This window comes from Neohortaea acidophila (genome assembly GCF_010093505.1).
Source record: "Neohortaea acidophila strain CBS 113389 unplaced genomic scaffold BDY17scaffold_2, whole genome shotgun sequence".
Taxonomy (NCBI): Eukaryota; Fungi; Ascomycota; class Dothideomycetes; order Mycosphaerellales; family Teratosphaeriaceae; genus Neohortaea; species Neohortaea acidophila.
Genome location: NW_022985511.1, coordinates 112,348 through 137,986, shown reverse-complemented (window position 1 = coordinate 137,986; position 25,639 = coordinate 112,348). Strand labels below are relative to the sequence as shown.

Below are 25,639 nucleotides of genomic sequence, written 5' to 3'. Positions count from 1 at the left end.
AGAAGTGAGGGCGGGCTGAGTGAACAGCTGCCTTCGACTCCTTCGCGAGTGAAGAAAAGAAGCTCGGCCGGGCTTCTCCTTCAGTCGCCGTCACCGCGTCGTCTCTCGGCGGTGCTTGGTGTGGGTAAGGAGGTGTCGTGCCCCGCGGGGTTCAGGATGACTCGGGCGGCACGCGGCTGCCCGACTGCAATGCTGCTTTCCTCGCCGCCTATGCACCTCGCTGTGTCTGGGCGGATGGCGAATGGGGTGGATGCGAGTGTGCGAATGGCGATGGGCCGTGGATGTTGATGCTCTATTCTTCCGCGCCGCCGTCTGTTTCCCAGTCTCCGAGAGGTGGAGAAGCGGATGTCTTGGCGCCCGCCGCCGATTGGTGGGCCCTGCCTCTGCGGGCGTGGGAGACCTCAGGTACTCTGTACCTCGCAGACCGCATGCTCTTTCATCCTCATTTGCAGATCCATTCCCTCCCTCTGAGTAGTGCATCGACACGCACGTTATCCAAAGATGCCGCCGGTGCGTACGAGCTCACAGCCGGGCGCGGTGGGGCCTGCGTGGTATGACAAAGGTGTGTGGAGCAGCAGCAGCTTGAAATGCCACCCGTAGCATTACTTGTACTGACCATGCGCAGCACGAATGGGCGCCATGATGGGAGGCAGTACGCACCTCAATTCCTCTCAAAACTGGCAATGTCTAACACTCTCCAGCTGTCGGACTCATCATCGGGCTCATCTTCGGCGCAACGAACATCATTCGATACGGTCCTGGTCCTAATGGCATGCTACGAACGCTGGGACAGTACATGTTGGGATCCGCCGCGACATTTGGGTTTGTTGGGCCAAACCTCATCAATGTCAAATGTTCACTGACTGATGTGCGCAGCTTCTTCATGTCCATTGGCATGACAATCCGAACCGACTCCTCCCCGATCCTGATTGAAGCGATGCAAAAGGCGCAGGCACGTCATGGCAGGCCGGTGGTTCTGCCTCTGACCCGATTCAAAAAGACAAAGGCGGAAGAGACGCAGTGAGCGATGATGTTCAAGCACTGTATAAATATACCACTCCATCGTTTAGCGCTGCATGACCTGGTGTCGATGGGAATTCATGGTACGCAGCTAGACTCTGTGTAACCATCACGAGGGGAGGGGATGTGTGAGGATCTGTAGATGATGATATTTTGAAGGGGCTAAAGTACCTTGTGCGCACATCTGCCGGTAGCCGCGTATGTCCACACTTCGTCCGATCCTTGTCCTGGCTTCTTGATGTGGGCTTGAGCTGACCCGCGCGGTGACGCTTTCGGAGCCGAGACGATGGGATACTGGCTCTTCACGGTATGAAACATGGAAGCACGCCAATAACCATTCCAAAGCAGTGATTCTGCAGCCCATGCGCCGTGAATTCGAGGGGCAGCCACCGCAGGCTTCAAGACATATCGAGAGGGTCCGTGCGCTGCAATATTAAACTTTCCCCGAGCTCGGGACTTCTCGACGTCGGCCTCATTTTGTTCAACACGTGCACCTCCAATCTGTCCTTCATCCCCTCCTCTCCATCCACTCTTCTCCCCCACAACCTCCTTATTATTGGAGATCTCGTGAAGCCCTCGGGAATAGCATCAGCGCCTGCCCTGGGCGACAGCGTGTGCGCCATCCCTCAGGCGTATCTCCCTGCGTCCGAGTCTCAGCTGCCTCCTCGACACTCTCCTTCACCGCAGCTCCCCTTCGAATCGTCCCTCTCGGCACCAATGTGGCCGAACAGTGCCCACCACACCATCCCGACCGCTTTCCTCACCTCGTAGGCGGTAGAGTTGGTCTGAGGGACCGCCGCCGCCTGTCCGGGGCGAGGGCTCCTAGCCCGGCATGAACCACATGTCGGCGGGCCTGGGCCCGCACATGCCACCCGCACATCCCCATTCGCGCCGCCAGCAGGAATACCATCACTACCATCATCCTGTACAGCCGCAATCACCTATCCATCCGGCATATCCCCCATATCCTCAACCCGGCCCGTACTACCCTCATCCAGCCGCGCCACCCCAACACTACCCTCCTCCACGATGGCAGCCCGCATACGCCCCGATGCAGGCCTACTACCAGCCTCCGCCTCCTCCCCTGCCGCAACAACCACTCCCTCACCAGCAGGTGCCGCAGTACCAGCCTCGCTCCCCGATGGTGGTGACTTCCCAACCCTTTCAACCCTCGGCCACTCCTGTCACGCGACACACTCCGGCTCCTCCCCATCCACCTCCGCCCACCAAGACTGCGCCTTCTCCGCACCTCACTACCGAAGCTACGCCGCAACGGATAGCATCCCCAGTCGCACCTCCATCGCCCATACACACCCCGAATCACGAGCAAGAACAACCCGTGCATGAGAGGGAGGCCACACCTTCAGAGCCGGTCACTCGGCGTCAGTCGACCTCGGTCTCGATAGCACCATTCGAAAGGATGCCCTTCTATCCTCCTCTTCCTTGGTATTCTACGCCAGATGCTACATTTCCCCCAAGGTCGGCAAGACGTCGTAGAAGACGGCAGGTCACTGAAGACGCGGTCACCATCTTCCCCGCCTCGGCAGAACCCCTCAGCCAACAAGATGCGGTCGAGCACGAAGGTCGCGAGCCGACTCCAGACGAAGCGGCTTCCGAGGTATCCACAATTGCTGCGCCGTCGGAATTGGAGACGCCAGCGACTTCACAGGCTCCGTCGGAGCGAGACTATCCGCAACACTCCACCCCCATCGTTACAACTCAGCCTGAGCTTTCATTGCCCAAACCGGCCCCGCAGCCATCGCAGCATATTCGACGGGACACTCGCACCGCGATCGCCATCCCCAACCTCCCGGGCTTCAACAAGCCTAAGCTCTCATCTCCGGCCATCGCCGAGGCGTCGGAACGAAAGTCCACCCCTTCTGAACTGTCTACACCCGTGATCGAGGAGCAGAAGCCCAGTGCTAGTGGAGGAGATGGATCCGCGGAAGAAGCCACTCCGGCACCGTCGCCGCCATCAAAGCCTGCACCCAAGTCATGGGCCGACCTGGTCAAGCGGAACGCCGTCTTGCCATCGTCTTCGAGCGTACCCAACGGCGGTGTCATCACGAGCGGTGTCACGCTTCCAAGCAACGCATCAGCCGCCGATGCACTCAAGCAGTACAGCGTGCAGATCGACGCAAAGCTCTCATTTCTAGAACCCAGAGGACTGGTGAACACCGGGAACATGTGTTATATGAACTCTGTAAGTCCTCCACAGGTTCGGCCTGCGCGGTGACTGACACGACCCCGCACAGATCCTTCAGGTCCTCGTTTTTTGCGTACCCTTCTACAACTTCCTAGACCAGATGCGCCTCCGGACTGTACACTCCATGAAAAGTGATACCCCCTTACTCGATGCAATGATTATGTTTATGAAGGAGTTCCGCGTGATGGCTTCGGCAGAGTCGAGCGACATGCTGCGGATGCTGCTCAGCCAGCAGCAACTCGAACAGTATGGGGAGCCGGTGACGCCGGAGTATGTCTACGATGCCATCAGGAAGCTGGACAGATTCGTCAGCATGAGGGTGAGTTGCAGATGCTCTTGACATGACGTCCCATTTTGGTTGCTGACATTCTTCTAGCGTGGGCATCAACAAGATGCGGAGGAGTTCCTTGGATTCTTGCTCGAAGGATTGCATGATGAGTGCGTGGCTGTCATGCGTGGCCAGACTGTCGACAAAGCAGAGGAGAATGGGGTCACTTCTCCCACGTCCGAGGTGTCTCTAACATCCGCCGACGGTTGGTTCGAGGTTGGCCCCAAACAGAGAGCAGCCGTTACCCGCACCACTGGCCAACAAGACGCCCCATCGCCCATCACAAAGATCTTCGGCGGGCACTTGCGGTCAGAGCTTCGTGTGCCGGGCTCGCAACCATCGGTCACGCTGGAGCAGTACAAGCCTCTCCAGCTCGACATCGGAGCGTCGAACGTCAACAATATCGTCGACGCATTGAAAGGTCTGACGCGCACCGAAGCTCTGACCGGCGACTTTGGCGGCCGATCCAACTCCGCCAAGAAACAAGTCTTCATCGACAGCCTCCCCCCGGTCCTCATTCTGCACCTCAAACGCTTCCAGTACGACAACAACCTCACCGGCACGCAGAAGATTTGGAAGAAGGTGGGCTACCCGCTCGAGTTGGAAATACCCCGCGAGGTCTTCCAGCCGACCAAGCGTGGCGGTCTAGCCGTCAAAGGCGGTCCGCCCAAATACCGCCTCACCAGCGTCGTCTACCACCACGGCAAATCCGCCGCAGGAGGCCACTACACCGTCGACGTCCTTCGCCCCGACGGCCGCGAATGGATCCGCATGGACGACACCGTCATCCGGCGCATCCGGCCCGAAGACGTTGCCGAAGGCGGCGCAGAAGAGGATCCCAAACTCCTCGCCCGCGCGCTAGAGCAGCACAAAGCAGACCAGGAACTGCAGAAGCAGCGCAACATTTACCAAGGGCTTGATGAAGCAGAGCACGACGCCGAGGACCGCGAGAATGACAATGCGCCTTGGTCGGAGGTTAACGGTCATGTTCCTGGCCATAGTCGCAAGTGGGCTTCTGTCGCTACGACCACCGGCTCCGTCACGCCTAGCAACACGGGCAAGAAGACGCCTACGCCCGCTACGGCGAGGAAGGAGGGCGTGAGGGATAACAAGGTTGCCTACATTCTGCTGTACGAGCGGATGAGGGGGTGAGAGAGTGATTGACGAAGGTGAGGCGAGCGTGCTGTGGCCGATAAGGTGGTGAACAAGTCGTTTCCTCTGCATTAGCGATGGGGAACACATGGGCGAGGGAGGGAAAAAGCGCAATTCTTCTGTTCTCTCTGTCGCGCGCAAGCTGAGCGGCGATCGCTTTCCGCGCTGCACCGCTTGTGTGCGTTCGATTGCGCTTCTCACTTCCATGCCTTGGGAGGTTGACTTGACTTCTGTGCACAAGGTATAGATAACTTTGTCCAAATATTGCACATCATCTCATCTATTCTCAAATGTCGACTGTTAGGCGATCGAGGAGTCGAGGCTATCAGTGCACCCCGATATGAGCCAGCTTGCGCAGTCAAGTGAAGATTTGAAACCAGTACCTCACTTGTTTTGTTGCTTTCCGCGACCTTGAGTAAGTAAACTACGCTAATCTCTACATCACTCCGTCCGTCCATCCCAACGCCATATCTCCACTCCTCACACATCGTCCCCACCAACAACCCACTCACAACTCATCCCTCCCCGTCTCCCTCACAACCTCCTCACTCTCCGGCTCCGCCGTCGCCCTCGCATCATTCACAGCCTTCTCCTTCCTTACATCCTCCTTAACACCCACGCGCGGCGGCGCCGCACTCCCCTGCCCCTCACCCTTCGCATTCGCCGTCCCCGGATCCACCCCATCAGCACTCGTGCCCGCGTACCCACCCGCATCCTCGCCGACAATCTCATTGAGAAGCTCATTTCCATGCTCGTCGACGAGGCGCGTGCGCGTCTCGTAGCGCGTGGAGAAGGAGACGGCGCCTTGGAGAGCGGCGACTTGCTCTGCGTCGAGCAGGTTGCCGTTTTCGTCGCGGTACTCGATTTTCTCTTCTGTGATGCTGCCTCCTGGGGGCGGGACGGGGCCGCCGGTGACGAAGACGTCTTTGCTCGGGTCTTCGGCGATCGGGGGCGGGGGCCCGTGTTCTGCTTGCGAGGTTGCGGCGGCTGCGCCGCTGCCTGGGAAGGTGGAGGCGAGTTCGTATTGCTCGTACTGTGGCGTGTTAGCTGAGAGCGGGGTGAGAAGGGGTGTGGGAGGGGGGACTCACGGTCGCGGGGAAATTGTCGCAGTCCCAGTCCCAAGACTCGAACAGCTTAACGCGCTGACACTGGCTCTTCGTCCACTGATTGCCGTACGCGAGCGGGGCATAGAGGGCAAAGACGACGATGCTGAGCGCCAAGAAGAGCGTGCCGGCCACCATGCCGACGGCGGGGAGGTGCTTCACGCCGCGCAGACTGAACGTGCCCTCTCCGAAGCGGCCGACGCGGAACATAACGAAGTCGTAGATCTGGGAGAGCGCCATGATGGCGAAGAAGAGGGCGGGGAAGTAGTGGTGGAGGAAGAGCTGGCGGTCCATCAGGAAGAAGGGGAAGTAGTGGAAGGCCCAGCCGAGCGCGGTCATGCCGATTTCGTAGTCGAAGCGGCGGAAGGTGTCGTGTTGATAGTCGTTGCAGCTGCGCTGCCACCTTAGCACCGACAAGCCCTTGAACGCGACGTATAGCCCGATGGCGGCGGTGCTGCTCCACCAGATAATCGGGTTGCCGATGAGGTAGATCTGGCGGTGCGCCGCGCCCCAGAAGTTGATGCCGCGACGCAGAATAGGCCAGCTAGGGGGTCGGGAATCCCAGGCATGGGACTCGACGAGCCCGGCATTGGTCACCCACATCACCTTTTGCAATTCCCAGAACTTGCCGAGGAAGCCGGGGTTGCGGTAGTTGACCTTGTCGGAGTCCTCCTTCAGCATGGGGTGGGCGTTCTGTTCGATGTACCAGATGCTGTTCGGCAGAGTACCTTGCTTGGCACACGTGACTTCCTGTTGCTCAAAGCCCCAGTCGGGGAGTTTGACCTTGTGGGAGAACAGCGCGCAGCCCGTCATGATGTGCACGAGGCGGAACTTTGTCTCGATGGTCCGCACGCGCTCTTTGGCGGCGGCGCCATGAGACAGCGATTTGACAATCTCCACGCGGAAGTAATCGTTCGCATCGCCCTCGAAGCCCTCGTAGCCGTACGCAGACACTTCTTGCTGCCAGTCGGCCTCGGTGACGGGAGGGCGAACGTCGTGGGAGTGCAGACGGCGGTCGGAGTTGATGTGATAGAGACGCAGAACGCTGCCATCAGTAATGAATTCCGGGTCGAGTTTGTCCCACGCCATCGGACCGGGAATGGTGGTGTTGCCGGAGGGGTCGATGGCCCAGTTGATCGGCTGAGTGGTGTTCTCGAGCAACCACATGTTGTTGTCATCCTTGTGGGGGTAGAGAGTGATTTGCTGTTGCTTGCTGCCTTCGGGATACATGTGTTGATGGCTGTGCAAGTATCCACCCTGCGTGTTGTGGTGTCGGAGGGAGACGCGAGCGCCAAAGGCAACATCGGCAGGGACGTCAGCCATGGACTTGGTGTTGAGGGTGGACTGGAACTCCGACGACATGAAGCCATCACCATCACCAGGATTGACGAGGCAGACGAAGTGGATGGCAAACATGGCCATGTAGAAGGCGATGGGAATGACGATGAGGCAGAAGATGCGCGCAAAGAGGTGTTTGAACCAAATGCGGGCAGTGACATTCCTCGTATCGCCAAGGAGGACCCAGAGTTGGAGGGCGGTCAGAGAGCCCACCCACGCGATGGTGAAGAGGCCGACCCACTTGACGCTGGCTGTCGCGCCAAGACAAAGGCCGGAAAAGGCCAGCCAGAACCACCAAGCAGGCTTGAAGGCCTTGCTGGGGCCAAGCTCGTGCTGGTTGGTGAAGCTCATCCAGCTCACGGCGGTCATGGCGGTGAAGATGACGAGCGGGGAGTCGAGCAAGATCAAGCGACTCTGCGTCAACAGCCCGTTCTCAAACACCACCAACAAAGCCCCCATGGTGGCGGTGAATGTCCTGCATCCGGCGACCTTCAAGGCCAAAAACATGGCGGAGACGGTCATGACACCAAAGATGGCCGGCAGCATGCGCATGGCGACGTAAGGCACGCCGGGTTCGAGGTAGTCCTTGCCAATGTCTTTGAAGTCGAACTCGCCGTCAAAGCCGGCCAGCCAGCCGGCCAATGTGAGCAACAACTTGGCCAAGGGAGGATGGACGTCCATGAAGAATTTGCCCTTGATGTACTTGCTGGCGAAGCCGCCGAAGTGGACCTCATCGAAGACGACCTGGGTGGGCTGGTAGATGCGGAACACGCGCACAAAGAGGGCGATGAGGGTGACGACGGCAAGGGCTTGGTAGTCGCTGGACGCCAGCTTGTTGATGCTGGTGTCCCGGACGCCCTTGGAGGTGTAGTCGTAGGAGGGATAGGGTGGTTTGTTGGGCGAGGACTGCACCATCTGTTTCTGGGGTGAGGTGCCCGGCTGCGCGGCGGTGGGCTGTGTCTCGCGATGCGCCGGAGCGGGAGATCGCGTCTTGGGTGCCATTGTGGATGTGGTCGTGGGTGTGGACGTTGAGAAGAGGGGGAAGGTCGCGGTTCGTGGGTGAGTGCTAGACTCCCATGCAGCGCTTCAGCCTTGCTCTTTCTGGCCGCCCACGTGCTTCCAATGCGTGGCGGATGGTGGGAATCAGTAGTCAATGGCGGGTCAATGGGGATGAAAAGGAGTGTGTGAGAAGAGGAAGATGGGAGAGATGGGAGAAGCGATGGACGGCAGGGATACAATGAAGCTTCTCGACAAGCCGTACGCGACCTCGACTTCCCTTACGTGGCCAAAAATATCCCCGACCGCCGCTGCCTCGTTCGGTAAGGGGTCTGCATTAGCGCGCGGCCCGTCCCGCTGCCGCCACCTGGTTCTTTAGACTTTGAGATATCTTCGACTTCAGTTTCCTCGAGCCACTCACTCTACCCACCCTCCCTCCCCTTCCATTCAAGCATGGCGGCATCTTCTCCCGCCCCAGACAGTGAGTCTGTTCTGGATCAACTGTCCAGCAAGGTGCCGGATGGAGTCGTCTTGCCTCCCAAGAACGTGCGCGTCAACATCGAGAAGACAGCCGGCTACGTCGCTCGCAATGGCGCTGCCTTCGAAGAGCGGCTACGTGGAGGCCAGGCCGGCTCCAAGATGACCTTTCTCCTGCCCGAAGACGCATATCACTCATACTATCGCTGGCGGATCCAGGAGATCAAGGAAGGCCGTGGAAACAACATCAGCGCGGGCAGGAAGGCAGGCGAGGGCGGCACGGGAGCGACGTTTGCAGGGAGGGAAGAGAGGAAGGGCCCAGAGCAACCGGAAGAGTTCCAATTCAGCGCGCGCATGCCCAACATCAATGCGCAGGACTTGGAGGTGGTCAAGCTGACCGCCCTGTTCGTCGCCAAAAACGGTCGGAGTTGGATGACGGCCTTGTCGCAGCGCGAGGCGGGCAACTTTCAATTCGACTTTCTTCGGCCTCAACACAGTCTCTACCAGTTCTTCAGCCGACTCGTGGATCAATACACCGATCTCCTGACCGGTGACTCGGTGGACGGAGGACGGCCGCAGAAGAAGAGAATCACCGAACTCGAGGCCAACGTGCAGAACCGCTTCCGCATGTTGGATCGGGCGAAGAAGCGAGCGGAATGGGTGAAATATCAAGAGTCGCAAAAGGTGGCGCAGGAAGAGAAGGAGGAGAAAGAGAAGATTGCATATGCACAAATCGACTGGCACGACTTTGTGGTGGTGGAGACGGTAGTCTTTGATGAACGAGACGATAATGCCAACCTCCCCGCACCTACCACGCTCAACGACCTGCAGAGCGCCAGTCTCGAGCAGAAGGCGGCCATGCGCGTCGGGGCCGACCGCAGAATCGAGGAGGCCATGCCAACCTTCGAGGACTACGACTCGTTCTATAACAACGCCACCCCTACCCCACAGCAACCGGCAGTCAACGGCCAACGACCGCCATCTACTCAGCCCACCCCCGTTCAAAACCAACCATACCAACCCCCACCACAGCAAGCCCAGCAGAACGAAGAGCAAGATCGTCTATCCACCCTCCAAGCCGACAGAGCGCGTGCACGCGCCGCCCAAGAAGCCGCCCGCACCTCCACCAACCCCATGAAGATCCGCAAAGACTACGTGCCCGCCGCGCAAGCGCGCGCACAAAAGTCGAGCGGCACGTCCATCTGTCCGAACTGCAAACAAGCCATCCCCAACGCAGAAATGGCAGAGCACATGCGCATCGAGCTGCTCGATCCCAACTGGCGCGAGCAGTACCGCACGGCGCAGCACAGGAGTTCGACCACCAATCTCAGCACTGCGGATGTGGCGAACAACCTCAAGCGCTTGGCCAGTCAGCGCACCGACGTTTTCGATCCGGTGACTGGGCTGGCCGTCAGCGAGGAGGAGTTGGAGAGGAGGAAGAGGGCGGAGCTGGGGGCGTATGATGGCATCAGCGGCGTGCCGAGTCAGGCTGCGACGATGGTGGGCAAGACGCCGACTGTCGCTCCCGGAACGCAAGGCGCGCCGGGGGCTGACGGTAAGCTGGATGTGCAGGAGCAGATTCGGCTGATTCATGAGAGGGCGAGGAATGGATGAGAGATTGGGGTGCATTGGTGATTGAGTGGAAACGGTTCGCATTGCCGGATCCGCTACTACAGACCGGAAATACCACAGCACGACGTCAGGCGATAGCCATTACTCCCCAGCGCGACGAGTAAACACCGTCACTACCGATTCCTGGACCACGTCGTCGCCTAGTATTGCGCCGTGTCAGCAACTTCAAAGGGCAGGGAAGTACCCGACTACACCAGATGGCTCCATTGTTCGCACAAACCGGACCAAAAGCAATACCCAACAAACAGCAGAGAGTCAAACATGACGCCCTCGTCGTCGTCCCTTATCCCTCTCCCCTTTCCCCTTCTCAATAACCCGCTGCTCCCAAATATTCATCACGCACCACATGCCTGCCCCCTTCTCAGTATACGTCGTCTCCGCTTTCCCCATGAGAGACTCGTTTGTCAAAGAAGGCAGATCAAGCACGACCACCGCCATCCACACCACCCGCATTTTTTGACCAAATGTACCTGGGCGCCCGTGCCGAAATTACTGGGCTGGGTTGCTGGATTGTGTGTTGGGGACATTGCATCGCTCGTTGCTTGGGCTGGTAAGGTTGGGGGACTGATGTCTAGCTAGCTAGCCTTCAGGGCACGTGGAATAGATGAAACGCGCCATCTGCCCTTCCCGGCGGCGATCGTCGTGCCGGGGAACGATCTAGTGTCCTGCTCTTATCATGCCATGTCGCTCACAGGTGCAGCTTATCTGGCCCCGCACACTTCCACGTGCGAGGCTGCGGGGTTGAAGCCGGGGTGGTGCAAAACGCAATCAAGGTATCAGACGAGGGCATTAGCAACGAGAACTGAATATATTCTAGTAGCTGAATATAGAATAGAAGGCAAGTGGTAATAATGACATCTTTCGTTGAGGCCTTTCGCCCAACCTTTTACCCAAGAATAGTCAGAGACCACGGCAAAGTTCCTCCCAAGCAACGCCCGTTCATCAATACTGCGTCTACTGATTGCCGGACAGCTGGTAGCGACCGACGCGGTTGGCAGCCAGTTGAGTGAACCAGATGGAATTGTCTTGCGACACGTAGTGGACGGCGATGTTGGCGACGGGGGGCAGGGAGACGGGCAGCGAGGTGATGCCGCTGTCGGGCTGCGGGATGGCGGTGATTTTGCCCGTGCTCGGGGTGATGTAGTTGAGGGTGTTGGAGAGGGCGGTGGAAAACCCTGCGCGGGAAAAAGGTTAGCGAGTGGGCTTGACAAGGACAAATGTTGTTGCATTGATTATACTCACAGACGTTGCCATTCTTGTCGTTCGTGTCTTCAATCGGCACCCCGACGTTGGCCGTGTCGAGATACGTCTTGAACGCGCCGGTGGTGATGTCAATGCGCCCAATGGCATTGGTCGCAATCGCCGTAAACCACAGGTACTTGCCGCCGGTGAAGGCGCGCACGACCGCCGGCCCCAGCAGCGTGAGGGGCACGGGGTACTCGGTGAACTGCTTGGTCGTCGGATCGAATTTGGCAATCTTCTGGCCGACGAATTCGCAGATCCACACGTCGCCGCTCGGCACCACGTACACGCCGACGGGCGACGAGAGTGGGGTAGGTACTTCGTAGCTTGTCATTTGCTCTGTTGCGTAGTCGAAGAAGGTCAGGACGTTGGCGGTTGTTTGCGTGAACCATAGCTGTGGGTTGCGCGTTAGCAAGGAGGTGTGGGCGGACGGGCTGGCTCTGGGAGACCTACTCCAGTCTCTGTGGGCCATGCATCGTTAAATGGTTGCAGGTTGCCGGCGGTGCCTCCGGAGTTCTCGAAGAATTTGAACTTCTTCGTCTGCGGGTTGTACTGGGCGAGCTGGTTGCGCACTCCAGTGGCAAGGTAGACATTGCCGTCCGCGCCGGGCTGCACCACGCAGGATCCGGCACCTTGGAGACGAGCGGGCAGGGCAGAGTCGGGGAGTTGAGGCAGGGTGTAGGGAATGGTGATCTCCGTCAGCGTCGGGTTGGCAGAGGTGATGTCGACCTCGACGAGCTTGTTGGCGAGGAAAGTGCTGGCGTAAATGTTACCGTCGGGGCCGGTGTTGAGATCGCATGGCGCGGCGAGCGGCGTGGTCAGGTTGTAGTACGTGAACTTGGACGGGGCGGCGGTGGGCGCTGCAAACGCCGTGGCCGCGAGGGCGGCGCCGACCAAGGGGGAGAGGCGAGGCATGAGGCAGACGGAGGGTTACAATGGCATGCACGAATGGACGAGGCGAGGTCAGAGGACTGTGGGAAAAGCCGATGGGCTCCGGCGCACTTATTACATAGGTGGGGATTTTGCACGGGCGATCGCGTTTCCCATAGCCGGGCACGCAGGAAGGCTGTAATAAGCCTGGGAACTTGGGGGCGTGGGCGATGATGATGATGCTCGTCCTGCCAACGGGCCTTGGGAGCGCCCAGCGGCGGGTTGGGACGGCGAAAGCATCGCGCGTACCCTCGCGATCGGACGGCCTTCCGTCTTGGCCGCGGGGACCTTTGCAAAATGCGATCTGGCGATCATCCAGCAGCTAGCCTTGCGCGAGACGCCGTCTCAGGCACGACGGAGCGACATCCGTCCCTGAACGACGTATGTGGCTGCGCGCTACGGCAATACGGGGTGAAGGGAAAAGGGGGCGAGTGTGGAGAGGGCAGGGCGCAGTGATGAGGATCCACGGGAGCAGCATGCAGTAAAGGGGACGTGTGGGCTGCACCACGAACGGTACCAACGACGACGAAGACGAATCCGCTGACCGGCCTAACCGCGTGCAGGCAGCTCGCCGTCCCCTGAAATCTTGCTCTGCGGTAATGCGAATCCCCTGATTGGCCCGGCTTCCCCAGCTTTCGCCCAACGCGGCATAGCCGAGCTGCCTAACGCGGCTAGTGTGCAGATCCGCATTATCGAAACCTTGTTCGCGAGGCTTTTGCTGTCGACTTCATCTGCCTAGTACCTGCTGGTACGTACGGAATTGCACCATCCCACCGTGCTCTTGATGATTACTGAAACGCGCGCTCTCTTACGCGCCGGCTATATGCAAGCAATCGATAGTCGCAAACGTCTGCCGGCTGGGGCTGCAAGTTTTGCAACCGCTAGCCCCCATCTCGAAGGCTGCGCGCGCTCGATGCGATGGATGGTGTAATACTTGGTACCATGTACCTGCCGGCGCGCACTCCGTGACGAATGTGGTGGCCGACTGGTTGTTTGTTGCGGTGCTGCTCAGTGAATGTCGGGGAGCAGCACTCGCAGTCGCAAGACAGCCTTGCGGTGATGCAGACGGTTAACAGAGTGCCGAGCACAACCGTTCGGCCACAATTTCCGGCCATCACGCGATCCAACACTGGTTCGCCATTCCGCCGTTGCCTGCGACGATCGCACGCGGCGGCCTTACCCCGTATATCCTCAACTCGGCTATGTGGAGCCCCGTCGCAGCCACCGACGCTGCAAGGCTGTTTGCTGGGGAAGTGGGGACGGGCCATCAATTTCGATGATCGATGATCGCGGTAAAACCGTTGCCACATTCATGTCCAGCACGAGGATATAAGAGTGTCGAAGACTCCTGCTTTTCCCATCCTATCCCCTCGTTCATCACTCCTTCTCCCACTTTTTCTCTTCCTCGACAAGCACGATGAAGTCTTTCTTCCTTCTGCCTTTGGCCCTTCAGGGCGCATTGGCCTTCCCGTCTGTGATGAACAGCCTGGTCGAGCGTTCGGATGGTATTCCGGGCTGCGAGGTCAGCGCCACGTGCAACACCAAGATCAACATCCCCAACTCCCAGATCCCCTACGACCCCAACAACCCGACTGCCGCCCAAAAGGCCAGCGCCGCGCGTGACAACTGCGGTGCCATCAACTCCTGCAGCGTCTTCAACGCCAAGGAGCAGCTCGTCTCCGTCACGGGCGCCCATGCCTACCAGTCGCCGGCGACCAACCAGCTCCGCGGCCCCTGCCCGGGCCTGAACGCCGCCGCCAACCACGGCTACCTGCCCCGCAGCGGTGCACCCACCATCCTCCAGACCATCAACGGTCTGGGTGCCGCCTACGGCATGAGCCTCGACCTTGCTGGTATCCTGGCCGCGTACGCGGTTGCCATTGACGGCGACCCAGTCACCGGCACCTGGTCCATCGGCGGTCCCCAGGCCGGCCTCCCGATCATCGAGAACGGCCAGGGTATCTCTTGGTCCCATAATAAGTACGAAGGTGACACCTCCATCGGACGTTGCGACGCGTACATCAACAACGGCGACGCCCACTCTCTGAGCACGACTCGCTACGCCTACGCCTACGAGGTGGGCATGGCGGACGACTCGTACACCTTCGACAAGTTCGCGCAGGCCTTCACGGCCAACACCTTCCGCTCCATCCAGCAGAACCCGTACTACTTTGCGCCGCTCTTCTCGACGACCCTGGTTGCGCCTGCTGCGTACAACTTCGTCATCGCGTTCATGTCCAACCATACTGCCCAGCAGCCCGGCGGCTACCTGAACGGCGCCATCTTCAAGGAGTTCTTCGCCATCACCGGCGACTACCCCAACTTCTCGTGGCAGCCGGGTCAGGAGCGCATCCCCAACAACTGGTACCGCCGCCCCTCTTCCCAGCAATACCAGGCCGTCGGTGGCGTGTTTGGCGATCTCATCCCCAACTTCCTCGCCTACCCCAACAGCTTCCGCTTCGGTGGCAACACGGGCAAGGTCAACACCTACACCGGCATCGACCTGGCCAACTACACCAACGGCGTGTACAACGCCGACAACCTCTTCCAGGGCAACAACTTTGCCTGCTTCGTCTACCAGAACATCCAGCAGGGCCAGCCGGACAGCGTCAACGCCAACCCCCTGGCCTCGACCGTCGCCGGCATCTTCACCCCCTACCTCAACAAGGTCTTTGGCGGCATCACCTGCCCGCAGCTGCAGAGCTTGAACGACAACAACCTCGGCGTCTACCCCGGCCACAAGTACAGCCCCAACCCGCCCGCGAACGCGCCCGAGAACTGCTAGACGGTTCGCCATGGCGAGCTCGGGAGGGACTTGGCGGCTTTCGGCTTCCGTTGGCTCACATTCGCTTCACTGAAGGACTTGTTTAATTTTTCCTCGCGACGCGTGACAATTGGGATGGATCATCACTCATTTTGCCCCCGGCAGATGCCGTACGCTCGTGTTTCCTAGGTTATTCAAGTTGAAAGTAAACGTCTGTACCTTACCCAAAAAATCGATATCATTCGCTGCAAAAGTCGCTCCCAAATGTCGTCTTCTGGTACGCATTACGCACGGTGCCCAGCCACGTCCGCTGCCGACTCCGAAATTGCATGGTGGGGGGGGGGAGCGGGTGAGGTGAGGAGAAGGTGTCGCGGTCCGCGCACCCCGCGAATCCTGCCGAAGTCAGTCCCCGCATTTCTGCCTTCTGCCGAGCAATCATGATGATCGGCACGCCTTACGCCTCCCGCTGCCCCCAACAAGCAAATATAAGCGTCGAGCACCGCCAGCCAATTTGCATTCCCTGCTCCCATCGATCGCGAGTGCGGCGCTAGCGTCCTCGGTCGGGCCTTGGCGGCTTCCTTTTGTAGCAACGATTGACATCACCTGCTCGTCTCGTGGTCCCCACGCCCGCCCCTTTTTGCTCTGTTTTGCTGCGGACTTGTCCGGGTCATGCCGTGCGCTCGGAACGGGGTCCGTGGGTGTGCTGCGCGCTTGTACCTGGTACCTGTGATGTGTGTGCTGGCAAGCGCAGCCTTGGATCTGCGGCGCATGTAGCCGGCGTATAGCCTGCTTTGGCGGAGAGGTGGCAAGGGGTCGTTATGTAACGGGCTTCTCATTTACGCCCCTGACGTGGAGCCGGGTTTCCGTTGTGGGGAGGTGGCATTTTCCGACGGCGATCGTACTTTCGGTGGCCGTGGCAGTGTCATGTGCCGGGGGGCCACGGTGCCTGTGGCAGACTCATGGGCGGGATGGAAGCTACGGGCGGACGAGAGCAGTATGCGTTGTTCACGGTCCCGTGAATAACTTGCAAGCTGGCAGCTTCATACATCGTCACATATCACCACGACATCAACGCGCTCGAGGCATTGGAGGACATCCATCCGTCTACCACCCCGCTCCTTCACACACCCTCCACTACAATGGCCATCCACCCCCTCATCCCCGCAGTCTCCCAGTCGGCCCTCAGCCTGCTCGCCTGGCTATCCAACACCCTCACCCCCGCCGCCCTCCTAGCGGGCTTCCTCCTAGCAGCCTCGCAATCCCGACACCACTGGCCGGCCTGGTTCGGCCTCTTCGCCCTCGTCTTCTCCACCGCCACCCTCCTCCCCCTCCTCACGCGCTCCTCTCGAACCGTCCGTCCCCCCACCGGCACCGCCGCCTTCCTCCTCGCCAACCTCGTCCTCATCGCCGCCCTCGTGCCGCTCCACGAGCTCTACCTCCAGAACCGCATGTGGGGCCTCCGATGGTTCCTCATCCTCCGCGCGCCCAACGGGTGCCTCCCCGTGCCCTCGCGCACGTATGAATTCCCCGAAGGTGGACGCTGGGTGCTGAAAGACGCGCTCGCGAACCAGCTGCCGTTTGCCATTCTAGCCAGCTACGCCGTCGCCTTAGCCAACATCTTCAGCGTCAGCGTGGGCGGGCGCGGTCCGACGGGCAGGGTGAATGGCAAGGGGGTCATTGCGGGAGGGGTCGGGGCGCTGGTGCTCGCCGTGGCGGCGGCGCAATTACTACCCGTGTGTGATGAAAGCCACACGGACACGGGGGCGCTCGAGGTGATGCAGCACGTGGATCGCAGCACGTATCACAATGAGCGCATGCCGTTGACGTGGTCGTGGGAGGCGCGGTATCCCCGGCTGATTGCGGCGGTGACGGCCGCGGGCATTGTGGGACTACTTGTTCAACCTGTGCTGCGGGGCAATGGGGCCCGGGGCAGCCATGTGGCCACTTTCCTGTCGCATTTGCTGGTCGCGAGCGGTGTGCTGCTTGGCATGGCCATTTGGTCCTTCTACTTGTGAAGCACGTGCTGGTCAGTGCTAGCGAAGGGCATTCAAAAGTCTCTCTGTACTGCAGGTAGATACTCCAACATATCACAAATGAAGTCAAACACCCCGGCACGGCACGAGGCACGTGGAATCCTTCCAACCGCCCCTCGTGTCGTCTCAAACCTGAGCAATCGTCGACGCCTCGTACCTGCAGCGGGGAGGAGGAGGATGAGGTGCTTTAGGGCGGAAGCTACGGCTCCACCTGCAGCCTCGGCTTGGATTAGCACAGCAGGTGTCAAGCTATAAAACAAGTGTCCCTCAAAGAGACTCCGACAAAAGTACATAATAAGTCAGGCAGCATCTTGCTCGCCCTTCCAACCCCGACATCCTCCTCATAATCGAAAGCCAAATGGCGCCCCGCAAGATGGCGCTCGCCGCCCTCCTGTGCCTTTCCACCAGCGTTCTCGCTGACCTCCAACTCACCGAAGCAGCGCTGCGGGAATACGACGGCACCGACCCCACCAAACCCATCTACCTCGCCCTCGGCGGCACCATCTACGACGTCTCCGTCTCGCCCGACTTCTACGGCCCCGGCGGCCACTACCACCACTTTGTCGGCAAAGACGCCTCGCGCGCCTGGGTGACGGAGTGCTGGGACGACGCGGAGCAACTCACGTGGCGCATGGACGGCGTGGAAGACATGTACATGCCCAAGTACCTCGACGAGCAGATGGAGCAGGCGGCGACCGGGGAGGCGGACATTGAAGGCGGGGCGGAGTACGGGATGGCGGAGCTGGCGGGCATGGCGCAGGCGGTCATGCAGAAGCTGGGCAAGATTTCCGACAAGGAGATTGCGCGGCGGCGGAAGGAGGATATCGTGGAGGCGAAGCAGGCGGTGCAGGAGCGCTTGGATCATTGGACGGCGTTCTTTGCGAAGAATGACAAGTATAAGACGGTGGGCAGGGTGGTGTTGGATACGGACAAGCCGGAGCCGCCGAAGATTTGCGCGGCGGCGTTGAAGAAGCGGCCGTTGAAGGGCGGGAAGTTGGATAAGATTATGAAGGCTAAAGGAGGGGCGGCGGGGCTCATGGGTGGCAAGGGTGGTGCGAAAGCCGGTGCAGAGGGAGGGGATGCGGCAAACATGCCGGACTTCGTCAAGGACAAGCTGAAAGGGGCCGAGTCGCTGGATGGAGAGGTAAAGGATGAGTTATAGGCTGCGTCCCAGTGATATTCTACATGGCCACACTTTGAAGCGCTCAATATGGTCGGCCTGTCGTGGCCAATTTTTCGACGCCATACCGTTTCCGCCTCACTGATGTAGGCCTACAATTCGTCCCTTCGACAAGAGTCGTGTTGCAGCTTGTGGTTATAATGACCTCTCTCCGCCGGCCAAAGGAAATGCACGAGTGGAAAGGGGAAGCCGAAAGGAAGCATACGGTCGTTTTATACTCACCAGCTCGAATTCGTTGCCGTCCTTGAACGTAAGATAGACAATGCATAAGAGATCATGGATCCGACACCCAGCCTCCGTCGACCACATAGCTACTCCCCGTCACCGCACTACTATCCTCGCTAGCCAGGAACAAAATGACACTCGCCACCTCCCGCGGCATCAGATCCCTCTGCAAACTCTGATTCCGCATCACCTCCGCCCGATACTCCGGCGTGAGCACTTCATTAATTTGCCGCTCGGTCGCGATCGCCCCTGGCATCACGGAATTCACACGAATGCCGTACGGCCCAAACTCCTTTGCGTGTGTCCGTGTCAAGCCCATGATGGCCGCTTTGGCAGCGGTGTAGATCGGGATTCCGGACGCCGGGATCCGCCATGTGATGCTTCCCATGTTGATCACGCTGCCGGAGCGCTGGCGCTGCATGGCGGGTACAATGGCTTGCGTTAGGAAGAAGACATGGCGGAGGTTGACGTTCATATCGGCTTCCCAGGACTCGGGCGTGACTTCTGCAGACGGCACACGGCTGCTCGCTCCGGCTGAGGCGGCGCTGTTGACGAGAACGTCCACGCCGCCATACTCGTTGAGAACGTGTTGTGCGCTCGCGCGGAGGGAGGCGAGGTCGGTGACGTCGCAGCGGAAGAAGACCGGAATCCTCGTGCGACTATTCGCGCCTTCGAGGTCTTTTTTGGATTGGATCTTGGCTATTAATGTTTCTGCTGAGGTGTTGGAGATGTCGAAGAAGATGACTCGGCTGCCTTGGTTGCAGAAGAGCTCCACGGCGGCAGCAGCGATCCCTTCGGCGCCGCCAGTGATGCATATTATCTTGTTAGCGAGGCTTGGGTAGATGGCCGACATTTTGTGCTCCTTGCAGAAACAGCAGTATTTGCCAGGGGATGAACGCTTATATGTACCTCGACATCTTGACTTAGATGTGTACAACTGCGGATGGGCTAGCGCTGACCAGCATCGACAGCTCCCGACTGGCACTGCCATATGAATTGCAGCGAAGGTATTCAATCAGGCAAAGGCAACACACTGTATCGACGTCGCATTAACTCTCCGATCTACCAAAGGTCATCAAGACGACGAACCCGACCAAGACATCGACACCAGCTTCGCAATCTTCAACTCCTCCAAGTCCTTTTTCCCGTGCACAGTCACCCGAGCACCTTTCAAGTCCTCCCTCTCGAGAATCCCCTGATACGCTTTCGCAAAATCGCTCGCTTGAATGCTCCCTTTCTTTCCCTCCGCGACGGAATCGTAGTCCACGCGTGCGGAGAGGTAGATCTCGTTGACGCGCACGTTGGTCTTGTCGTTCTCTTTGCTCGCAACTTTGAGCATCGAGAAGAGGGCGCCTTGGGAGGCGCCTGTGACGCCGCCGGTGCCAAAGTCTGGGGCGGCGCCGGTACATTGGGTGAAGCTGCTGGGCTCGTGGTTCTCGCGGAGGTAGGGGATCGTGGCGCGGTAGGCGTCTGGTGGACGAATTAGTCTTGGTGCTTCTCTTCGCGTTGGTGCAGACGATGGTCCAACTCCCGCGACTCATCGCGTTGTGACGGAGACGTACAGAAGTTCGAGTCGAAATTGATATTCATCGCTTTCTTGAAGTCCGCCACAGAGATCTCGCTCAGCGGTGTATCGATCCACGCACCACCTGCAAACTCTTCTCATCAGCCAACACGAACCCGCTCGGTCCTCGAGTTGCCCATCGATCAACTGCAGCAGCAGCGAGGACAACTCACAGCTAGAATGCACGTGCTGAAATGCAGGCAACTCCCCGGCGCGCACGCGATCCACTACACTCTGCACTCCATTTTCCAGCGTCACGTCCGCTTCAACCGTAGTGATGCCCTCGCGGGAGCCGACGTGTTGGAAGAGCTTATCGGCGCTCGCTTGGTTGCGTACAATTGCGAGCACATTGTATTGGCACTTCCGCGCGGCGAGGATGGCGGCGACGCCAATGTTCCCCGTCGCTCCGACGGCGAGCAGGGTAGGAGGCATTTTCTACTCCTGTCTTCTTCTCCTTCGTCTTCCTTTTTTCTGGGATTGGAGGGAGCAGATTCAGAGTCAGATGGAGTGGGGTCCCGACAGAAGGCCCGATGGCCTGTTTCATATAGTTGTTGTCAGCGTGTTCCGCCAGTAACTTACGTCCGCTCCCGTCTCCAGCGGAGCGGAAAGATGGCCCCCCCATGTCCACGCTTCTACTCCACTTTCTGTCTCCCTTATTACCTTCTACATCGCTGTTTGGCTGCTTTGGATTATACTCTGATTCGACCTAGCTGTTCTATCATTCTCCTACACCCGAATTCAATCTACTCCTGACCACGAGGTACATCACTACGCCCTTTACTGCGATACTACATCTTGCTTAGATACTTCTTGAAGTGATTGAACCTTGTTATGAGTCGAATCTGTTGCCTCCTGAGATGGTATCAAACGCGTCGGTTGTATGCTTCCAAACCAAGTCCATCAATTCTTCGTCCCTAAGCGTGGCATACTTTCTGGTATACTTGTCAGTGGCAAGATTCTCATTCAGCCTCCCAACCGCATAGCATCCACTGCCGATAGAGCCGTCAGTCCCTGGCGCTAGCTCCCCCGACGAGGAGTTCTGGGCGGATGCAAAACAAGCAGAAGCAAGAAACAGAGTCCTCGCTCCGGAGTCTGCTGAGGGTGTGGCGAAAGACCAGCGCAGCAGCGGCTCCAACAGCATTCGCCCTGCTTTAAACCACCACGGGAGCTGCGGATCGTAATGTGCGGGCCCGAATACCAGGCCAGGATACATGTACACTAAGCCTACACGCCGGTGCTGGGAGGCGAGGTGCTCGAAGGCCATGGTGGTCATGTAGGCGGCGTGAGACTTGGCGTTCATGATACTGTAATGTTGAGGGTCTCGGAGGGACAGATCATCGCGGAGGAGGATGCTCTCGGCACCGGCGGCGTCGATGGAAACCACTCGCGCTCCACTTGGTACCGTTGACGCTTCGAGGAGTTGCATGAGCTGGGTGATGAATCGGATTCGGGAGTAGTAGAGGAGCGACAGCTGCTGATCCAGGCCTTCTGGCGTGTCCCGTCGAGCTCCGAAGTGGATTTGCGCCTGCGTTTGGACGAGTAGATCGATGCGCGGATGATCTTCTTGCCGCTCGAGTCGGATGATCTCGGCGCATGTTGCGTCGACGTCTTCCAGCAGCGCGAGGTTGCGAGCTTGCACGAAGGTGAACTTGCCGTGCGGACAGAGGCGGCGGCAGGATGCGAGCACCTCGTCTGCTGACGTTTTGTTGCGCCCGAGGATGTAGACTCGCAGGATGGGCTGCGAGTAGAGCTTTGCGAGCTCCTCGACGGCGTAACGTCCGATTCCTTGCGTTCCGCCTACAAATACGGCGACAAAGGGGAGGTTGGGGAAGTATTCGGTGTTGGAGCGGCGGACCTTGTGGATGTCGACCATGATTGTGCGTTTTGGTTCATTATGCTCGAGGAGGGGAATGGGGCCGCTTATATGTCAGAGAAAGAGACGTTGGGCGGAGCCGGGTCAAGAACAGACTCCGTTTACATCGTAGTAGATGGATTAACACGGAGTGAGGTGGAGCTGGCGCGGGAGCGGAGTTCATGTTCAAAGATTCAGGTAGCAACCAATTAACTATTGCATAAACCGCCACGACGGTCTGACAACTACACCTCTTGTCGATGCTACGCCAAATCTCCTCTATGCCTGTCCAAATGGATCTCCCGCCTGAACTCCCCACGTACACGCCGAACTCGAATATACTGGCGAGCTGCAGCAGACCGTCGTCCACCGCTCAAGCACACACGCCCATCCCTCTACGCAAGCGGTGAAGTAGCCGGCTTAGTGCTCCCCGGGCTCCGACTGCGGCTGGCCTCATTGTCCGTGGATGACAGAATGCTCGGCCGCTGCACATCCGCCACGTTGTAGGCGTTCTCTTCGTCGAAGACGAAGTTGCCCGCTTCGCGGTCGTCGAAGTCGGCGCCGGGATTCGCCGTGTTGAAGCGGAAGTGCTTGAAGAAGAGGTAGACGCCAGCTGCCAGGGCTCCGCCGAGGCCGGGCCCGACCCAGTAGATCCAGAAGTAGCCCGGGAAGTCGTCGAGCACGACGGCGGGACCGAGGCTGCGGGCGGGGTTCAAGGAGGCTGGTGGTTGGCGAGTTAGCACAACAGTGCAACGACGATGGGGTGTATTCTCTTGCAGACTTACCACCTGTGAAGAAGACGCCGGCCAGCTGGGTGATGAACAGCGCGAGGCCGATTCCGAGGGGCGCGAGGAAGGTCCCCTTGTGCTTCTCCGCCGCGAGCATGAGGATGACAAAGACCAGCTGAGCGGTGAGGAACATCTCGATGACTGTGGACGCCTGTCAGCCTCGCAGACGCGTTTCCCCACTAGAGACGGTCACTTACAGACGCCGCGAGCCGAGCCCGTGGTGGCGTTGAGGTGAGTCGTCACATCCAACGCGCCGGGGAAGAGACCAGACACCGCATACGCCGCGGCGATCCCGCCCACGAGTTCGGCAATAGTGACTACGATGGCTCGGACAGGACCTATGACCCCAACGATGGCCAAGGCCATTGCGACGGCGGGATTAAAGAGACCTACAACCAAGTCAGTGACATCCATGGGCCGCAATGATAAGAGGTACCTGCCTCCACTGATTCGGAAAAAGGCCCACGCATTCACAGCAAGGGAGAATCCAAAGCCAAGAGCAATGTACATCAGCGTATCGATGTTCGCGCTGTGCCCCATTGCGAACTTTTGCTGTGCAGCACTCTCGCCCGCAATGGACTGCGAAGCGGCCAAGTTGGCAATCTGCGCGGCGGCAAAGGCCATGAAGAAGAACATGAAAGTGCCGAAGAACTCGCCGATGAAGGCGACGAAGTGGTTGCGGATGTTGTTGGGGATGTATCCGATGCCGGGGATGTACATCTGGTTCTTGGTCGTTGTCACGGTGCCGGGCTTCTCGGGCGTGTCGCTGTCGGAGCGGTCCATGGCGTCGCCGGTTAGATGGTTCATCTTGGTTGTCTTTGGGGTTGGTATTGTGTCGGGTGGTTTGGAGTGAAGGAGGTGGAGGAGTAAGGAGGTGGAGGAGTAGTGAGGAGGAGGAGAACGTCGTGTTGCTCGGATGATTGGATTTATCAACAGCAGCACAGAACGAGACGAGCTGTTATATATGTATTCCATCGACGAGATCGCAAGGCTGGCGATGACGCCGGACGTCACTCCGACGGGACAGCGGCACGCGCAACCTGCGGCTAGCCTATTCAACAGGCAGTGATGACAGAGCAGCACCATGCTGGCCAGTCAAACACACCGCCTCAGACGGAAGGCTCCTCCGTACGACCTGACGACCTCGCGAGTCGCTAAGAATAACCAAGGGGACGCGGAGCGAAGCGGCTTGCCCATCTTGCTTGGAATACAGACGCTGTAGTAGGCATGTAGCCCTGACGATCGCCATGCGAGACGTCGGGTCGTGGCTGAGTGAGCACTTTGCAGCGCTGCACGGTTGGTCACAATCCTGCACGACACCATGGCAGCTCCACGGTTAGCTTTTCAGACAAGCAGATGCAACCTGATGACATAACGTGACATTGTTTCGCCCACTTGCCCACGAAGTGCTGTTTTTGTCGCTCTCGCGTCGAAAAGCGGGAGGAGAAGCCTAATCTCCAGACTTGTGCAATGTGCCCAGATGATTCCACAGGCCGAGCGATGGCGCAGCGCTATCCTCACAGCCCTATATTAATCGACGTCAGCAGCCCTATCTCAGCTCCAGCCTATGCGAATGCGATTTATGCGCATGCATCTCAACTTAGGCCCGTATGTCTCGTTTGGTCTTGAGCTGTATCATGTCGCCCTGACAAAGCGATATCCTATCCACCCAAGCAACACAGCTACATGAAAGCGGGGACGCAAGCCGCCGCAAAAGGCAAAGGGTGCTATTTCGGAACACACCTCACAGGTCATAGGCTACGTTCACCTCGAGCACATCCGTTGCCGCCCGAGCCAGGCGTGTGGTGTGCACTCCACGGCCTTGAGCAAGCACGATGAGTGTTAGATGTGGGGATAAGGTGCGGCGCTTGGGATGCCATGGGCTCACCCGCAGCTCCCCGGACTCATGAAGACGCTTGTGAGAGCTTGATTTTTGCTTGTCGTGTGTCGTGGCTGCAAGTGCGGTGCCGCGACCAACAGCATGCACCTCGCGTGCGCGTGCGCTGGCGTGCTGACTGTTGCTGATCTCAGCATGCACTGCAGCTGGTGACTCGCCTGGAGGATAACGATGTACGTCGCGTCGTTGCGGGATGGGCAGCGTGCGAGGAAATGGGTGTGTGGAGTGAACGCATGAATGGCCAATGCCTCGCACAGTGGTGCGCTCCGCCGTGCTGGAAGTTAACGTTGTCGCGTGGGGCTTGCATGCCCCGGTCGATGCGTGGACGACATCGCCCGATGCCTTTACCCGCAGCCTGGCAGGGTAGCGATTCAGGCTACAGGCGACCCCATGAGGCCTTGCCAGCGTCATCTGCCACTCGCGCGCGTGCCAGAGATTTCCACTTTGCGTTGATGTCGACGATTGCATTGAGAGAGTCCCCACGGCTGGAGTGAGCAGGATCACGGATGCCTCAGGCTGGAATTCCGACCTCACCTGCCCCTCCTCCTCCTCCTCCCTCTCGGTGATTACGATGGTTTCAACTGCGCTCATACACGCCGCGCCCTGAATCGACGCACGTACATTACTTCTTCGCGCTAATCGCATCTTTTCGGCCCAGTTGTCCTACAATCAGCCTGCCCGCGGGCAAGAAGAGAGATGATTCCACGACGGCGCCGATCTGTGACTGACTAAGCCGAAACGGTCCAAAGATTCCAGCATCATCTCCACACTGGAAGCATTCTGGACACGTGCTTTAACGTTCGTAGATACCGTGGGTATCTATTTACGGACGAACCACTCCCGCTTTCCACAGCTCGAGGCGAGACAATCGCGCGCCCGTTTGCCCTAATAGAATGCGTTAGACCAAGAACA

The 25,639-nt window shown here is 59.0% G+C and overlaps 13 protein-coding genes across 13 annotated transcripts; 6 read left to right on the top strand and 7 right to left on the bottom strand.

The window, feature by feature from the left end:
* The first annotated feature begins 348 nt into the window (after window positions 1-348).
* BDY17DRAFT_290601 (reactive mitochondrial oxygen species modulator 1-domain-containing protein) lies at window positions 349-1,423 on the top strand. The gene is made up of 4 exons (XM_033732536.1): window positions 349-562; window positions 626-652; window positions 702-822; window positions 877-1,423. Exons 1-4 carry the CDS (start codon window positions 502-504, stop codon window positions 1,022-1,024), a joined length of 357 nt encoding a protein of 118 aa, XP_033592526.1. The 5' UTR covers window positions 349-501; the 3' UTR covers window positions 1,025-1,423.
* A 14-nt stretch (window positions 1,424-1,437) lies between these two features.
* Window positions 1,438-5,086, top strand: BDY17DRAFT_290598 (uncharacterized protein). The gene is made up of 3 exons (XM_033732535.1): window positions 1,438-3,223; window positions 3,276-3,545; window positions 3,603-5,086. The coding sequence occupies exons 1-3, from the start codon at window positions 1,853-1,855 to the stop codon at window positions 4,704-4,706; spliced, it is 2,745 nt and encodes a 914-aa protein (XP_033592525.1). The 5' UTR covers window positions 1,438-1,852; the 3' UTR covers window positions 4,707-5,086.
* A 128-nt stretch (window positions 5,087-5,214) lies between these two features.
* BDY17DRAFT_245600 (Dolichyl-phosphate-mannose-protein mannosyltransferase-domain-containing protein) lies at window positions 5,215-8,149 on the bottom strand (the record flags this gene model as incomplete). The annotated part of the gene is made up of 2 exons (XM_033730644.1): window positions 5,215-5,739; window positions 5,795-8,149. The coding sequence occupies 2 exons, from the start codon at window positions 8,147-8,149 to the stop codon at window positions 5,215-5,217; spliced, it is 2,880 nt and encodes a 959-aa protein (XP_033592524.1).
* A 447-nt stretch (window positions 8,150-8,596) lies between these two features.
* On the top strand, window positions 8,597-10,234 carry BDY17DRAFT_314966 (Pre-mRNA splicing factor PRP21 like protein-domain-containing protein; the record flags this gene model as incomplete). The annotated part of the gene is made up of 1 exon (XM_033735868.1): window positions 8,597-10,234. One exon carries the CDS (start codon window positions 8,597-8,599, stop codon window positions 10,232-10,234), a length of 1,638 nt encoding a protein of 545 aa, XP_033592523.1.
* Window positions 10,235-11,053: 819 nt separating this feature from the next.
* On the bottom strand, window positions 11,054-12,583 carry BDY17DRAFT_275474 (uncharacterized protein). Its single transcript, XM_033731986.1, has 3 exons — window positions 11,948-12,583; window positions 11,495-11,888; window positions 11,054-11,427 (listed from the first exon to the last, which is right to left on the bottom strand). The coding sequence occupies exons 1-3, from the start codon at window positions 12,407-12,409 to the stop codon at window positions 11,207-11,209; spliced, it is 1,077 nt and encodes a 358-aa protein (XP_033592522.1). The 5' UTR covers window positions 12,410-12,583; the 3' UTR covers window positions 11,054-11,206.
* A 1,318-nt stretch (window positions 12,584-13,901) lies between these two features.
* On the top strand, window positions 13,902-15,209 carry BDY17DRAFT_245395 (uncharacterized protein; the record flags this gene model as incomplete). The annotated part of the gene is made up of 1 exon (XM_033730627.1): window positions 13,902-15,209. The coding sequence occupies one exon, from the start codon at window positions 13,902-13,904 to the stop codon at window positions 15,207-15,209; it is 1,308 nt and encodes a 435-aa protein (XP_033592521.1).
* A 1,666-nt stretch (window positions 15,210-16,875) lies between these two features.
* BDY17DRAFT_290592 (uncharacterized protein) lies at window positions 16,876-17,486 on the top strand. The gene has a single exon (XM_033732534.1). It carries the CDS (start codon window positions 16,964-16,966, stop codon window positions 17,201-17,203), a length of 240 nt encoding a protein of 79 aa, XP_033592520.1. The 5' UTR covers window positions 16,876-16,963; the 3' UTR covers window positions 17,204-17,486.
* Window position 17,487: 1 nt separating this feature from the next.
* On the top strand, window positions 17,488-18,603 carry BDY17DRAFT_290591 (uncharacterized protein). Its single transcript, XM_033732533.1, has one exon. The coding sequence runs from the start codon at window positions 17,580-17,582 to the stop codon at window positions 18,381-18,383; it is 804 nt and encodes a 267-aa protein (XP_033592519.1). The 5' UTR covers window positions 17,488-17,579; the 3' UTR covers window positions 18,384-18,603.
* A 72-nt stretch (window positions 18,604-18,675) lies between these two features.
* Window positions 18,676-19,479, bottom strand: BDY17DRAFT_246019 (short chain dehydrogenase; the record flags this gene model as incomplete). Its single annotated transcript, XM_033730684.1, has 1 exon — window positions 18,676-19,479. One exon carries the CDS (start codon window positions 19,477-19,479, stop codon window positions 18,676-18,678), a length of 804 nt encoding a protein of 267 aa, XP_033592518.1.
* BDY17DRAFT_67915 (putative short-chain dehydrogenases/reductase) lies at window positions 19,313-20,981 on the bottom strand. Its single transcript, XM_033738605.1, has 4 exons — window positions 20,364-20,981; window positions 20,189-20,275; window positions 19,721-20,096; window positions 19,313-19,659 (listed from the first exon to the last, which is right to left on the bottom strand). Exons 1-4 carry the CDS (start codon window positions 20,620-20,622, stop codon window positions 19,638-19,640), a joined length of 744 nt encoding a protein of 247 aa, XP_033592517.1. The 5' UTR covers window positions 20,623-20,981; the 3' UTR covers window positions 19,313-19,637.
* A 38-nt stretch (window positions 20,982-21,019) lies between these two features.
* On the bottom strand, window positions 21,020-22,063 carry BDY17DRAFT_320783 (uncharacterized protein; the record flags this gene model as incomplete). The annotated part of the gene is made up of 1 exon (XM_033736507.1): window positions 21,020-22,063. One exon carries the CDS (start codon window positions 22,061-22,063, stop codon window positions 21,020-21,022), a length of 1,044 nt encoding a protein of 347 aa, XP_033592516.1.
* A 404-nt stretch (window positions 22,064-22,467) lies between these two features.
* On the bottom strand, window positions 22,468-23,532 carry BDY17DRAFT_239698 (aquaporin-like protein; the record flags this gene model as incomplete). Its single annotated transcript, XM_033730347.1, has 3 exons — window positions 22,468-22,763; window positions 22,828-22,971; window positions 23,028-23,532. Coding segments are annotated over 3 exons (945 nt in total), but the record flags the coding sequence as incomplete, so codon positions are not given.
* A 760-nt stretch (window positions 23,533-24,292) lies between these two features.
* BDY17DRAFT_67797 (uncharacterized protein) lies at window positions 24,293-25,584 on the bottom strand. Its single transcript, XM_033738604.1, has 2 exons — window positions 24,719-25,584; window positions 24,293-24,651 (listed from the first exon to the last, which is right to left on the bottom strand). Exons 1-2 carry the CDS (start codon window positions 25,370-25,372, stop codon window positions 24,595-24,597), a joined length of 711 nt encoding a protein of 236 aa, XP_033592514.1. The 5' UTR covers window positions 25,373-25,584; the 3' UTR covers window positions 24,293-24,594.
* Window positions 25,585-25,639: the final 55 nt, after the last annotated feature.